General features: G+C 44.1%; 2 protein-coding genes across 2 annotated transcripts; one reads left to right on the forward strand and one right to left on the reverse strand.

The window, feature by feature from the left end:
• Window positions 1-1365: 1365 nt before the first annotated feature.
• On the reverse strand, window positions 1366-9073 carry ik (IK cytokine). The gene is given in 19 exon segments (NM_001173724.1): window positions 1366-1620; window positions 3519-3553; window positions 4132-4240; window positions 4417-4505; window positions 4641-4698; window positions 4829-4912; window positions 5213-5288; window positions 5401-5612; window positions 5721-5769; window positions 5884-5995; window positions 6100-6263; window positions 6364-6410; window positions 6538-6608; window positions 7260-7374; window positions 7473-7640; window positions 7778-7837; window positions 7980-8078; window positions 8323-8389; window positions 8941-9073. Coding segments are annotated over 19 exon segments (1674 nt in total). The 5' UTR covers window positions 8972-9073; the 3' UTR covers window positions 1366-1592.
• Window positions 9074-9100: 27 nt separating this feature from the next.
• Window positions 9101-10419, forward strand: ndufa2 (NADH:ubiquinone oxidoreductase subunit A2). The gene is made up of 3 exons (XM_014129578.2): window positions 9101-9364; window positions 9996-10102; window positions 10214-10419. Exons 1-3 carry the CDS (start codon window positions 9261-9263, stop codon window positions 10297-10299), a joined length of 297 nt encoding a protein of 98 aa, XP_013985053.1. The 5' UTR covers window positions 9101-9260; the 3' UTR covers window positions 10300-10419.
• Window positions 10420-12323: the final 1904 nt, after the last annotated feature.

Consider the following 12323-nt stretch of genomic DNA (forward strand, 5'->3'; position numbering starts at 1 on the left):
GAACATTTATGGTATATATTATTTCAGCTCATGAAACATGGGACAAACACTTTTTACATGTTGCGTTTATATTTTTGTTCAGCATAAGTTCAGGAGTTCAAATGTAGTTAACAAGTCATAAGTTGCATGGACTCTGTGTGCAATAGTGTTTAACAATGACTACCACGTCTGTACCCCACACACAGATAATTGTAAGGTCCCTCAGTCAAGCAGTGAATTTCATACACAGATTCAACCACAAAGACTAGGGGGATTTTCCAATTCCTTGCAAAGGGCACCTATATGTATAACAATTTAAAAAGCAGACATATCCTTTTGAGCACAGTGAAGTTAATTACACTTTGGATGGTGTATCAATACACCGTCACTACAAAGATACAGGCGTCCTTCATAACTCAGATGAAGGAAACTGCTCAGGGATTTCACCATGAGGCCAAATGGGGACTTTTTTTAAAAACAGTTTGAGTTTAAAGGCTGTGATAAACGGAGGATGGAGCAACAGCATTGTGGTTACTCCACAATACTAACCCAAATGACAAGAGTGAAAAGGAAGCCTGTAGAGAATTTAAATATTCCAAAACATGCATCCTTTTTTGCAACAAGGCACTAAAGAAATACTGCAATAAATGTGGCAATGAACAAGTGAATTTATGTTTGGGGCTAATCCAATACCTTACAGAGCATCTCGCTCAATATTTAAGGGTAGTGGTGGCTGCATCATGGTTATGGGTACGCGTGTAATCGTTAAGGACTGGGGAGTTTCAAGATACAAAAACTAAACGGAATGGACATAAGCACAAGCAAAATCCTAGAAAACCTGGTTCAGTCTGCTTTCCACCAGATACTGGGAGATTAACCTTTCAGCAGGACAATAACCTAAAACACAAAATAACCTAAAGCCAAATCTACACTGGAGTTGCTTACCAAGACAGTGAATGTCCCTGAGTGGCTGAAGTTGACTTAAACCTGCTTGTAAGTTTATGGGAAGACCTGAAAATGGTTGTCTAACAATGATCGTCAACCAATTTGACAGCACTTAAAGAATAATAAAAATAAATAAAAGGCACATTTTGGACAATCCAGGTGTGGAAAGCGCTTTAGAAACTTCCCAGAAAGACTCACACCTGTAATCGCTGCCAAAGCTGATTCAAGCATGTATTGACTCAGGTGGTTGAATATTTATCTAATCAAGATGTTTATTTAATTTTTTACAAATGTTAGAATTTCTTCCACTTTGAGTATTTTGTGTAAATTGTGAACAAACTTTTTTTTTTATTGTAATCCACTTTAACAAAATGTGGAAAAAGTCAAGTGTTTGTCGTATTATGACATTTCTTAAAAATAAAATGTATGACAAAGCAAACGTTTTTTCCGATCTTATTTATTGGATGTTGCCTAATAGAGACATTGACAGTGTGTAAAAGCTGCATAACATTGTGCTCCAATTCTCAGTCATGGTTACATTTCCATGACAAAAGATAAAGTAATCATAATACACAATCTAGTATTCCACAAAATACAAACAGGATTTTTAGCATACAATATATTGCAAGATTTTCAACATGTTCCAAATTATGCAAGATGAGAGAACATTAATACTTTGGCCTCTTCGGCTTCTCCCTGAAAAAAGGAGAAATGAATATAGAGCAGTGGGAATTTAACATTTAGCATCATATTTGACAATCTACCATTTATGTTTGAGGATATTTTAGGCAGCATCTTGCATGATGCAGTATTTCTGGAGTGGAGAGATGAGATGTTTTCCTCCTTTCGGAGTGTGAGCAGAATGTAGGTCACCACTGTACAGCACAGTGAGCGGCTCTGACAAGTCTCTCAGATACCACCGCCATCTTCCCACCACCGTCTGTCTGCTCTCAGTCCTCTCCCACCACCGTCTGTCTGCTCTCAGTCCTCTCCCACCACCGTCTGTCTGCTCTCAGTCCTCTCCCACCACCGTCTGTCTGCTCTCAGTCCTCTCCCACCACCGTCTGTCTGCTCTCAGTCCTCTCCCACCACCGTCTGTCTGCTCTCAGTCCTCTCCCACCACCGCCTGTCTGCGCTCAGTCCTCTCCCACCACCGCCTGTCTGCTCTCAGTCCTCTCCCACCACCGCCTGTCTGCTCTCAGTCCTCTCCCACCACCGCCTGTCTGCTCTGTCCTCTCCCACCACCGCCTGTCTGCTCTCAGTCCTCTCCCACCACCGTCTGTCTGCTCTCAGTCCTCTCCCACCACCACCTTACCATCTGTCTGTCTGCGCTCAGTCCTCTCCCACCACCACCTTACCATCTGTCTGTCTGCGCTCAGTCCTCTCCCACCACCACCTTACCATCTGTCTGTCTGCTCTCAGTCCTCTCCCACCACCGTCTGTCTGTCTGCTCTGTCCTCTCCCACCACCGTCTGTCTGTCTGCTCTCAGTCCTCTCGCACCTTACCGTCTGTCTGTCTGCTCTCAGTCCTCTCCCACCTTACCGTCTGTCTGCTCTCAGTCCTCTCCCACCTCTCTCAGTCTTCCCACCTTACCGTCTGTCTGCTCTCAGTCCTCTCCCACCTTACCGTCTGTCTGCTCTAGTCCTCTCCCACCTTACCGTCTGTCTGCTCTCAGTCCTCTCCCACCTTACCGTCTGTCTGCTCTCAGTCCTCTCCCACCTTACCGTCTGTCTGCTCTCAGTCCTCTCCCACCTTACCGTCTGTCTGCTCTCAGTCCTCTCCCACCTTACCGTCTGTCTGCTCTCAGTCCTCTCCCACCTTACCGTCTGTCTGCGCTCAGTCCTCTCCCACCACCGCTGTCTGCTCACCACCTTACCGTCTGTCTGCGCTCAGTCCTCTCCCACCACCACCTTACCGTCTGTCTGCTCTCAGTCCTCTCCCACCACCACCGTACCGTCTGTCTGCTCTCAGTCCTCTCCCACCACCACCTTACCGTCTGTCTGTCTGCTCTCAGTCCTCTCCCACCACCACCTTACCGTCTGCTCTGTCCTCTCCCACCACCACCTTACCGTCTGCTCTGTCCTCTCCCACCACCACCTTACCGTCTGCTCTGTCCTCTCCCACCACCACCTTACCGTCTGCTCTGTCCTCTCCCACCACCACCTTACCGTCTGCTCTCAGTCCTCTCCCACCACCACCTTACCGTCTGTCTGCTCTCAGTCCTCTCCCACCACCACCTTACCGTCTGTCTGTCTGCTCTCAGTCCTCTCCCACCACCACCTTACCGTCTGTCTGTCTGCTCTCAGTCCTCTCCCACCACCACCTTACCGTCTGTCTGTCTGCTCTCAGTCCTCTCCCACCACCACCTTACCGTCTGTCTGTCTGCTCTGTCCTCTCCCACCACCACCTTACCGTCTGCTCTGTCCTCTCCCATCACCACCTTACCGTCTGTCTGTCTGCTCTGTCCTCTCCCATCACCACCTTACCGTCTGTCTGCTCTGTCCTCTCCCATCACCACCTTACCGTCTGTCTGAGTCATGTACACTAACTGTAGGATGTCAGCTGAAAAACAGACTGATGGAAATGTACTCACCCATCTGCCTCAGCCTTCTTCCTCTTCTCAATGATCTGTGACGGACAAAACATGATTAATGAGACAATCTTTCCTGGTTTATGTCTCAGTATACCCTGATAACTGTCACAACCCTGTTAACAACAGAGCCATTAAACCGCCCACTCACAACCCTGTTAACAACAGAGCCATTAAACCGCCCACTCACAACCCTGTTAACAACAGAGCCATTAAACCGCCCACTCACAACCCTGTTAACAACAGAGCCATTAAACCGCCCACTCACAACCCTGTTAACAACAGAGCCATTAAACCGCCCACTCACAACCCTGTTAACAACAGAGCCATTAAACCGCCCACTCACAACCCTGTTAACAGAGCCATTAAACCGTCCACTCACAACCCTGTTAAAAACAGAGCCATTAAACCGCCCACTCACAACCCTGTTAACAACAGAGCCATTAAACCGCCCACTCACAACCCTGTTAACAACAGAGCCATTAAACCGCCCACTCACAACCCTGTTAACAACAGAGCCATTAAACCGCCCACTCACAACCCTGTTAACAACAGAGCCATTAAACCGCCCACTCACAACCCTGTTAACAACAGAGCCATTAAACCGCCCACTCACAGCACTGATCTTCTTCCACTGCCTGTCCAGCTCTGCCTTCTCATTGGTCTCCTTGAAGCGGCGAGTCTTCCTCCCCTCAGACATCTTGATGCCATACTGGAAAGCAGCCCTGAAAGGACGAACACAGTTTGTCTGCAATTAATATTAAATTTCTTGGCCCGATTAAAAGTCTTTCATAGAAATGGCAAGGAATCCAATGATGTTTCTATCACTGTGTCCTGTAATGAATGTATGAAACAAGGGATTCCAGGTTGGTTGTTGAGACAAAGCTCTAAGATAACATACTTTGGCAGAGCCTCCTTGTTGTTCATGTATTCACTGTATTCATCCTGAGTGTCAAAGTCCCAGCGACCCAGAGGACCCTTCTTGTTACCCTATAGAGGTCAGAGACAAAACAGAGGTCAAAAGTATGTCAACCACAACACACAACTAACTGTCACATGACTAGAAAGAATCAACCCAAAGGTCTATCTAGGAGGGGACTAAGGATTAAAAGATGAAGCACCAACCTGGTCCATCTTGGTGTAGTCCACCTCTTCATCACTGTCCACAGCCAAGTCGTCCATACTGAGAACAGAGAGAGAGAACACCCATATCACACAGGTACACCCACTACAGCAAATGACCTGGTATATTAAGTCCAGTGTTCACCCTACTTAAGTGCAGTGATGTGACATGGATGAATCGGGGGACTCACGTAGCTGGGTAACACTCAGCATAGCTGTTGGACATGCCAAAGAAGTCCCCGAGCTTCTCCTCTTTACGGCCACGCGACCCAGCAGTAGCTCGCAGTTAAGGAGGTCAGCGGACTAAACATTTCCACCTCTATCCAGTCTAAATACTGGGAATGAAGACATTTCCCCCTCTATCCAGTCTAAATACTGGGAATGAAGACATTTCCCCCTCTATCCAGTCTAAATACTGGGAATGAAGACATTTCCCCCTCTATCCAGTCTAAATACTGGGAATGAAGACATTTCCCCCTCTATCCAGTCTAAATACTGGGAATGAAGACATTGTCAAGTCTAGCTATGTAAGCCAAGATAATGTGGCTCTCTGGCCCAAACAGTGAAAAGGATATGTTTCTCCTGGCCACTGGGGAGTTGCTGCAAACTTCTCATTGATCAGCTTGATCTGGTCTTTCACTGATCCTGGACCTGTATGGTCCGAAGAGGATAGACAGGCCAGAATGTGTAGTTGGGTTGAATGGGGATCAATAATACATTTTAAAAAGAGCATATTATTTGTATGCTATGGTTGATGAATTACCTGTCTCAATCTCCATGGTATCATCATCATCTGCTCTGGGCTTCTCGAAGTAGCTGTGGCGTCTCTTTTCTTCCTCCTTGTCTCTTTCTCTCTCCCTCTCCCGCTCCCTCTCTCTGTCCCGCTCCCTCTCCTTCTCCCGGTAGCGTTCCTTCTCCTTGTCCCGGATGGCCTTGGAGGTAGATGGAGCGTAGTCCCCGATGTCATCAAAGATGCTGTTAGGATGGAGAAAGGAATGGTTTGAGTTCAATGGGAACAACTGATCTTCAAAGAAACAAAGTGATTAAATGAAAACAGCCTTTATGGAGAGCCACAACACTGACCTTGCATCTGCCTCTGGTCCTGGAACTTTCTTCTCATCAATTTTCACCCCTGTAAGAAGAAACCAATGGAAATCATTTCATTGTGAACTGTAGATAAACAAACGGATGCCATGAAAAACAGGGTAGGAATCAGTATCCAGTTGTGAACCAATCAAAGGCCAACCTCCTTTTTCCTTCTTCTTCATCTTCTTGTTGCGGGTCCCTTGTCGCAGGTAGGACAGGATCTGGGTCAGCTTGCTAATGACAATGTCGTTGGTGGTGAGAGTTGTCTGAGCCTGAAGAGAGAGAAGTTACGCATACCTCTACATAAACCATGACTGTAATAGACCATGACTGTAATAGACATTCTATGTTATTGTGGTCTGCAGTGCAGTCGGACCTCCATGGTGGGGCAGTCGGCCTTGCTGCGGATCAGTGTGGTGGGGATGTCGGTGTCTGCGTACTCATCCTCCAGGTCTACTACGTATGCCATACGGCCGGGCAGGAACAGCTCATTCCTCTCAAACTGGCGGCCCTTGAACATGATCCGGTAGATATTCCTTCCTGAGGGTGGAGCAGAGAGACCGTCAACACCACCAACCAACTGGAGTGATTTACCTTTACATGGGCTCAGATTCCAGTAGATAATATGACTATTACTTACCTAGACGTGTCTTGAACTCTATTTTCTCCTCTGGTTCAATCTCTTTCCTGGAGGAAAGAATACAGTTAATTTCTCTGGAATGAGGACACTGGAGAACTCGTTCAGGAAAAAAATGACATGTTCTATGCTATGAGAAAATGATGAAGAGTGGGGAAAATATGAATATATACATACTTGACTTCCTTTGTTACTTTTTCAATCATATCCTCCTCCTCCTTCTCCTTGCTGGTGATCTCAGCACGCACCTGCAAGTAGACAAGTATGATATCCATGTCAACTATTTCCTGTAGGTCGACAGTCCCTACTCTGCTGCAGTTGTTCCATTATATGGCACAGCAGAGGATGTTTTCTTCACCTCTGGGTGTACATTGCAGGAGTGATAGAACAGGGTGACCTACTTGGTATTTTCACTCTATTCAGGGAGGGAGGGAGCAATGACAGTGTGTCCCATTGGAACAGCCAAGGAATTCGCATCCCTTACATTCAGCATACTTCAAACCAGATATCTTCTACACTATAGATGGCATTCTATAGCTACTACATGACTGTGTTACTGATAATCTGAGCTCAAGCATCTTCGGATTCCTTAATTTTAGGTTCAAATGCTATTCTTTCCCCCGCCTTTTTCTAAAACGTGACTCAAGTTTTATTGACAGGTCCAGGTTAGACATGTAGATAGGGGAAACAGTAAGAGGGATAAAGCTCAGGAAATGAGTGGTGGAAAGGGAACCAAACCACTGCCCTTAGGGGCATATTGGTCAGGGGGCAGCAGAACTATAACTACACCAGCCCCCCGGAACTTGAAACGCTATTCTAATGGCAAAGACCAACAATCTGGACGGGCAGCTTCTGTTGTTTAATGAACCTTAGCATAATGAAAAGGACAGTAGACTGACCTTCTGCAAAAGGGCAAAATCCAACCCTTTCACCAAGTGAGTGTGTTCCATGTCACCACCCAAGAACTTAGACTCTTGGATCATCTGCCGCCTCTTCTCAGCTGCTGAATTATCCCTGTCGACACAATACATCACCATGGACATTCATACAGAACACGTCCATACACCACCACTCCCGGTGGGGAGTAGACAGTAGCATTATGGGAAACTCACGCCTCGGCTGTGGGCCCCACTGCTCTGTAATTGGCTGTTGTGCTGATGAGCTCTGTCTCCTCGTAGTCCTTGTTGACGCCATCACGACGCTCCCGGGCACGGTCACGGTACTTCTCAGCTAGCTCCCGCTCCCTCTCCACTTCCTGCTGACGCAGCTTGGCGTAATAACTGATAGGGGTAGCAGAGGGCAAAGGTCAGCGGGTGACAGCTGAGAGACCTCAGGCAGTGTGACAACAAACATTCAGTTTAATCAAATAATAAGAGAAACAGTTATTATAGACTGCCACTCTTAATTAAAGAATCACCTTTTCTTCTTCCGTCTACGGGCTGCAGGATCATCCTCTTCGCTGTAGTCCCGGGGCATCCTGTAAAAAAGCTAATTCAGTTCTAGAAGTGTTGATTCAAAAGACTGTGTACTTGGACTTAACAATCCCCAAATCTGCCATTTTCAGTAATATATTCATGATCCAACGGACTACTCTATGGTACTGTAAATCCATCACTCACTCATGATGTCTGGAGGATTTGGAGGATGGGGGAGCTGACGAAGGCGTGGCACGAGGGGTCATCAAAAGTTTACGGAAGTCCTCATTTGTCAGCTTGGACCTGGGGGGGGGAAAAAGGTGGGGGGATTAAGCCACACAATATGTGTAGTCTAACGTAGTCTTGGAAGACTTTCAGACCATTTGTACTCATCCAAAATGTACAGCGAAACAATCAAAACATATCTCAGACATATTCAATAAGTGTCATCACACTGGGTCCTCTGTTCTCATGACCCAAAAGTTGATGTGGTGACCAAATGTGTTGTCATGCAAATATTGTAAACTGCAGCAAAAGCCTCACTTACTGAAGTGCTGACCGGTGGTCCTCCACCTCATGCCCATCCGGAGCCAGAGGGTTGGAGAACGACTCCGCTGTAAAATACAGACGTTACTACCTGCGGACGCCATTTTTCCGGGGAGAACTGGCAACTGTGTCAATTGGTCCGCGCTTCACTTCGACTGCATCGAATGAGGTTAACTTGTACTAAATAATTAATACGTGGTTGATGCCACTGCAGTAAAACCCCAATTAGCTAAGAGTTCACGAATGGCTATCAAAATAGACATGTTGAGCAGATATACATATAAAATGGGGTAATTGAGAGGTTACTTTTTCTTTGCAAGATGGCCAAACAGTGGCTACTCAGGCTATTTAACAGTAGCTAGTTAGTTAGCAAGCTATGATGGGTAGGTAGCTAACAAACACCCCTAGTTAGTTAGTTACGGTTGTCTTTTGAGTCTGGAAATATGAATCCATATAGCTATATACATTGCTAATGCAACATGTAAACGTAATATTCAGTAACGTTAGCTGCACAAATGGGGAAAGTTATCAGTAGTAACGTTAGCTAACATTAGCTATCTTTGTTAGTTGGCTAGCTAGCTGACGTTAGCTCACACAATGCCAAATAAATTCAACTTACTCTCTCGTTCTCCTCGTTCTCGTTCCGGCATGTTGAAAGAAGTTGGTCTCACTCAAGTAAAACAAAAAGTTTGTGATCAACTATTGCTAGATTTATAATCCTAGCTATGTTGTTGATGGTGATGTGTGCTGCTCTGAAAACGGAAATGACAGTCAACATTCGATTGGTATGGTCTTGATTTGCGGCGCAAACGTTACGTCAACCTTAAACGTGGAATGTAATTGGGTGAATTCTCGAATTTACAAAGCTTCTTGAATGTGATTTGTTGATATGGAGAGTGGGTGGGTTCAGGAACATTCATCTAAAGCTGGTGAACCATCATGGCCGCTTCTGTAGTAAGAGGTATTGGCTCTAACCTTGCTAAAAACCTTCGAGAGATTCGTCTACATTTGTGCCAGACATCGCCTGCGAGTCAAGGAGCAAGGTAATTTTTTTTTATTTGACAACAGTCATATTTTCATGAAATCGAAATAGTTAGCTACTTTGTATTCGCTAGCGGTCACAAAGCTGTCCTCATAGCTAGCACAATCTACTGCCAGACGCCTAGTGGATGGATACCCGCATTTCTCTCGGCAATTCTGCCGGTTTTGATTAGCAGAATTGACTTTTCGTAGCAGGGTAGGGAGAACTTACGCAGCAGGTTATGATAATTAAATAACGTTAGGGAAAGCGTTAGGGTTAGCTAAAATGCTAAACTTGTCCCCGACTCGAAAATACAGTATCTTGTTGAAACCAGTTCTGCCCTGAAAACATTCTTGTTTCCACTAATTCGATTCTGCCTGCCAGACATGTAACATGTAAACATACAGTAGTTAACGAACAATCGCAATTTAATATAGAATAAACTCATCTGAAATAATTTGTAGATCACGCATATTTATCTAACTACAGCTCTACAACATCGTTTCTATTATGTCTTAAAATTCCACATTTACTAATAAGATAAATAGTGAACCCATGTTTATTAGCTAGCTATTTCAGTCTTATGAACTCGTATAGTAAAAAATATTGTAAAAGTTATTTCACTTGATTATTTATTATTCCATGTTCTCCAGGGATTTTGTGGAACAGCACTATGTGGAACTAAAGAAGGCAAACCCCACATTCCCCATCCTCATCAGGGAGTGCTCAGGTGTTCAGCCTAAGCTTTGGGCAAGATCTGGTGAGAACATTGTTTCAGTAGCTAGGCGACTCACATCTGTCACCACTGAATGTCAAATGCAATGTTTATGGCCATGCATTCATTTGGTTCTTTCATGTACCTGTATTGCAGATTTTGGTAAGGAGAGCAGTGTGGCCCTTGACAACATGAATGCTGACCAAGTGGCTAAGGTGCTGGAGACAGTTGTGACATCATAAGCATGACCAACTCCGCTCCCCGAGGACACCTTTCCAACTGAGATGGAGTGTGGATTGTAAAGGACTTGTATCACATAAACCTCTATTTCTGTTCTAATAAATCTGAGTACTAACTTGTGACATGCTGCTGCATTGATATGTTTGCTAATTGTTTGTGTTCATATGAACTACATTCCATTCATAGGCATGTGCATATATTGGTAAGTCTATTGTTAAAAACAAAACTACTGTCAAACTCACAGAAGGCTCACTGTTCAATGTTCCCAATTATGGTCTGAGAGAATTGACCAGACAGTCAGCATTTGACTGAAAGATACACAAGTGGCTGGCAACAATATGATTTTATATTCATGCTATAGAAATTCACACTTTCATAATAAGCTTTTATGAATAAAGAAACCAGATTAAGAGATTAAACCATTTTTATTGATAACGATGAACAATCAGAAATGACAAATGGAAGAAAAGTTTGTTTTCACAAGAATGTGACAGAAATACTGGTTTGTAAACATGGGAGTTCAGCAAATTCTCTGAGTCAGTCAGATCAGCTATCTCCTCTGGTCCCCCAGAACCTTCCTCTGCATAGGTGTATGGGTCTAAAATAAGTGCTAAACCACAAGGCTATGGGCTCAGCAATAGGATTTGTGAGGTGCATAGTACAGTATTTGGAGTGACATTTGCTACAAGTGTTCCCCATTTTGAGTCCTAACAATCCCTTACCTTACACACAATTATGTGGAAGTGTTCACAGCTTAAAGAACAGAAATTAAAACCCACAACATGCAAGAGTACTACACCCTACAACATTATCTAGACAGCAACGCTAGACCAAGGTTATATTAATGCCCAACGATTGTTTTATCATTAGTTAAGACTTGGCAAATACACTGAAGATGGGTTTACGTTCCATCAGGCTGTGCAAATGTGTTAGTTTCTGTGTCCAGTTTATTCAACACTTCAAATAGAATGGTATGAGTATTTAGCCTTTTTCATGTCAATACATGCCTGGTTTAGCAAGCTTATAGAATATATGGTTAAAACATAGATTGTGTTGTTAGTAACACAATACAGATGTTCCCCTAAAATACATGTGTAGAACCTTAAGTACATGTACAGGCTAGAACTCCAGTTTCCACTTCTTTTGGTTGAAACCTCAGGCACCAGTGTGATCGAGGTGGTCTTCTGATTGACGTCAGCAGCTCCACTTCATTCCCTGGAGAAGATATCCACCATCTCCTGCAAAGTAACATTAGATTTGAGAAATTATGTAAGTCATTTTGGGCTTTGGGAAAATGACAGAATATATGATGTATATTTACCTGAAATTTCACCATTGGATTATTTCTTTTTGGAGGACTTCTTTTTCTAAAGAAAAAAGGAAATATCAGTGCTATTATAACTATTTTATGCATCCAAATAACACTATTTACATAATTCATCATGTTCTATTGATATGCACCTATGCCCCAGATAGTGTTTCTGTCCCATACCTTAGTCACTTCTGTGTTAGGCAAAGGTCCTGTTGAGGCTTTTACCGGTGTTTTCAATGCAGTTTTCATTTTCTCCTTTTTCTCTGTCAGCTTCTTTTTCTCTGTAGAACCCAATCATAATGGAAACACACAACAAATTAACTTAATACTTAGAGAAGCAACCTTTCTTGTTTGTCCCGTACTGCACTTACTCTTTTTGTTTTTTGGGGTCTCTGGTGTAAGGCTCGGTTCAGGAGTTGAGATTGCAGAGTCTTTCACAGTGTTTTCAGCTTTAGCAGCCTTCTTCTTTCTTTTCTTTATTTCAATGCCTGGAGTTGTATTTTCCTTCACAGCGCTCCCTTTCTCTGCGACTTTCTTCTTCTTCTTTTTGAGAGTCTCTAGCTCTTCCGGCTCAGGGGTGGGAGGAAGAGGCCTCTTAGCAGCTGTGGTCTTTGGAGTTTCCTTGGTCTGGTTGTTGGTTGGTGGTGTCAGGGTGGATGCTGTGTTTTTCTTGCTCTTTTTTATTTTTTTATTTTTTGGGACGAAGTCTGTTTT

This window comes from Salmo salar, chromosome ssa11, assembly GCF_905237065.1.
Source record: "Salmo salar chromosome ssa11, Ssal_v3.1, whole genome shotgun sequence".
NCBI lineage: Eukaryota > Metazoa > Chordata > Actinopteri > Salmoniformes > Salmonidae > Salmo > Salmo salar.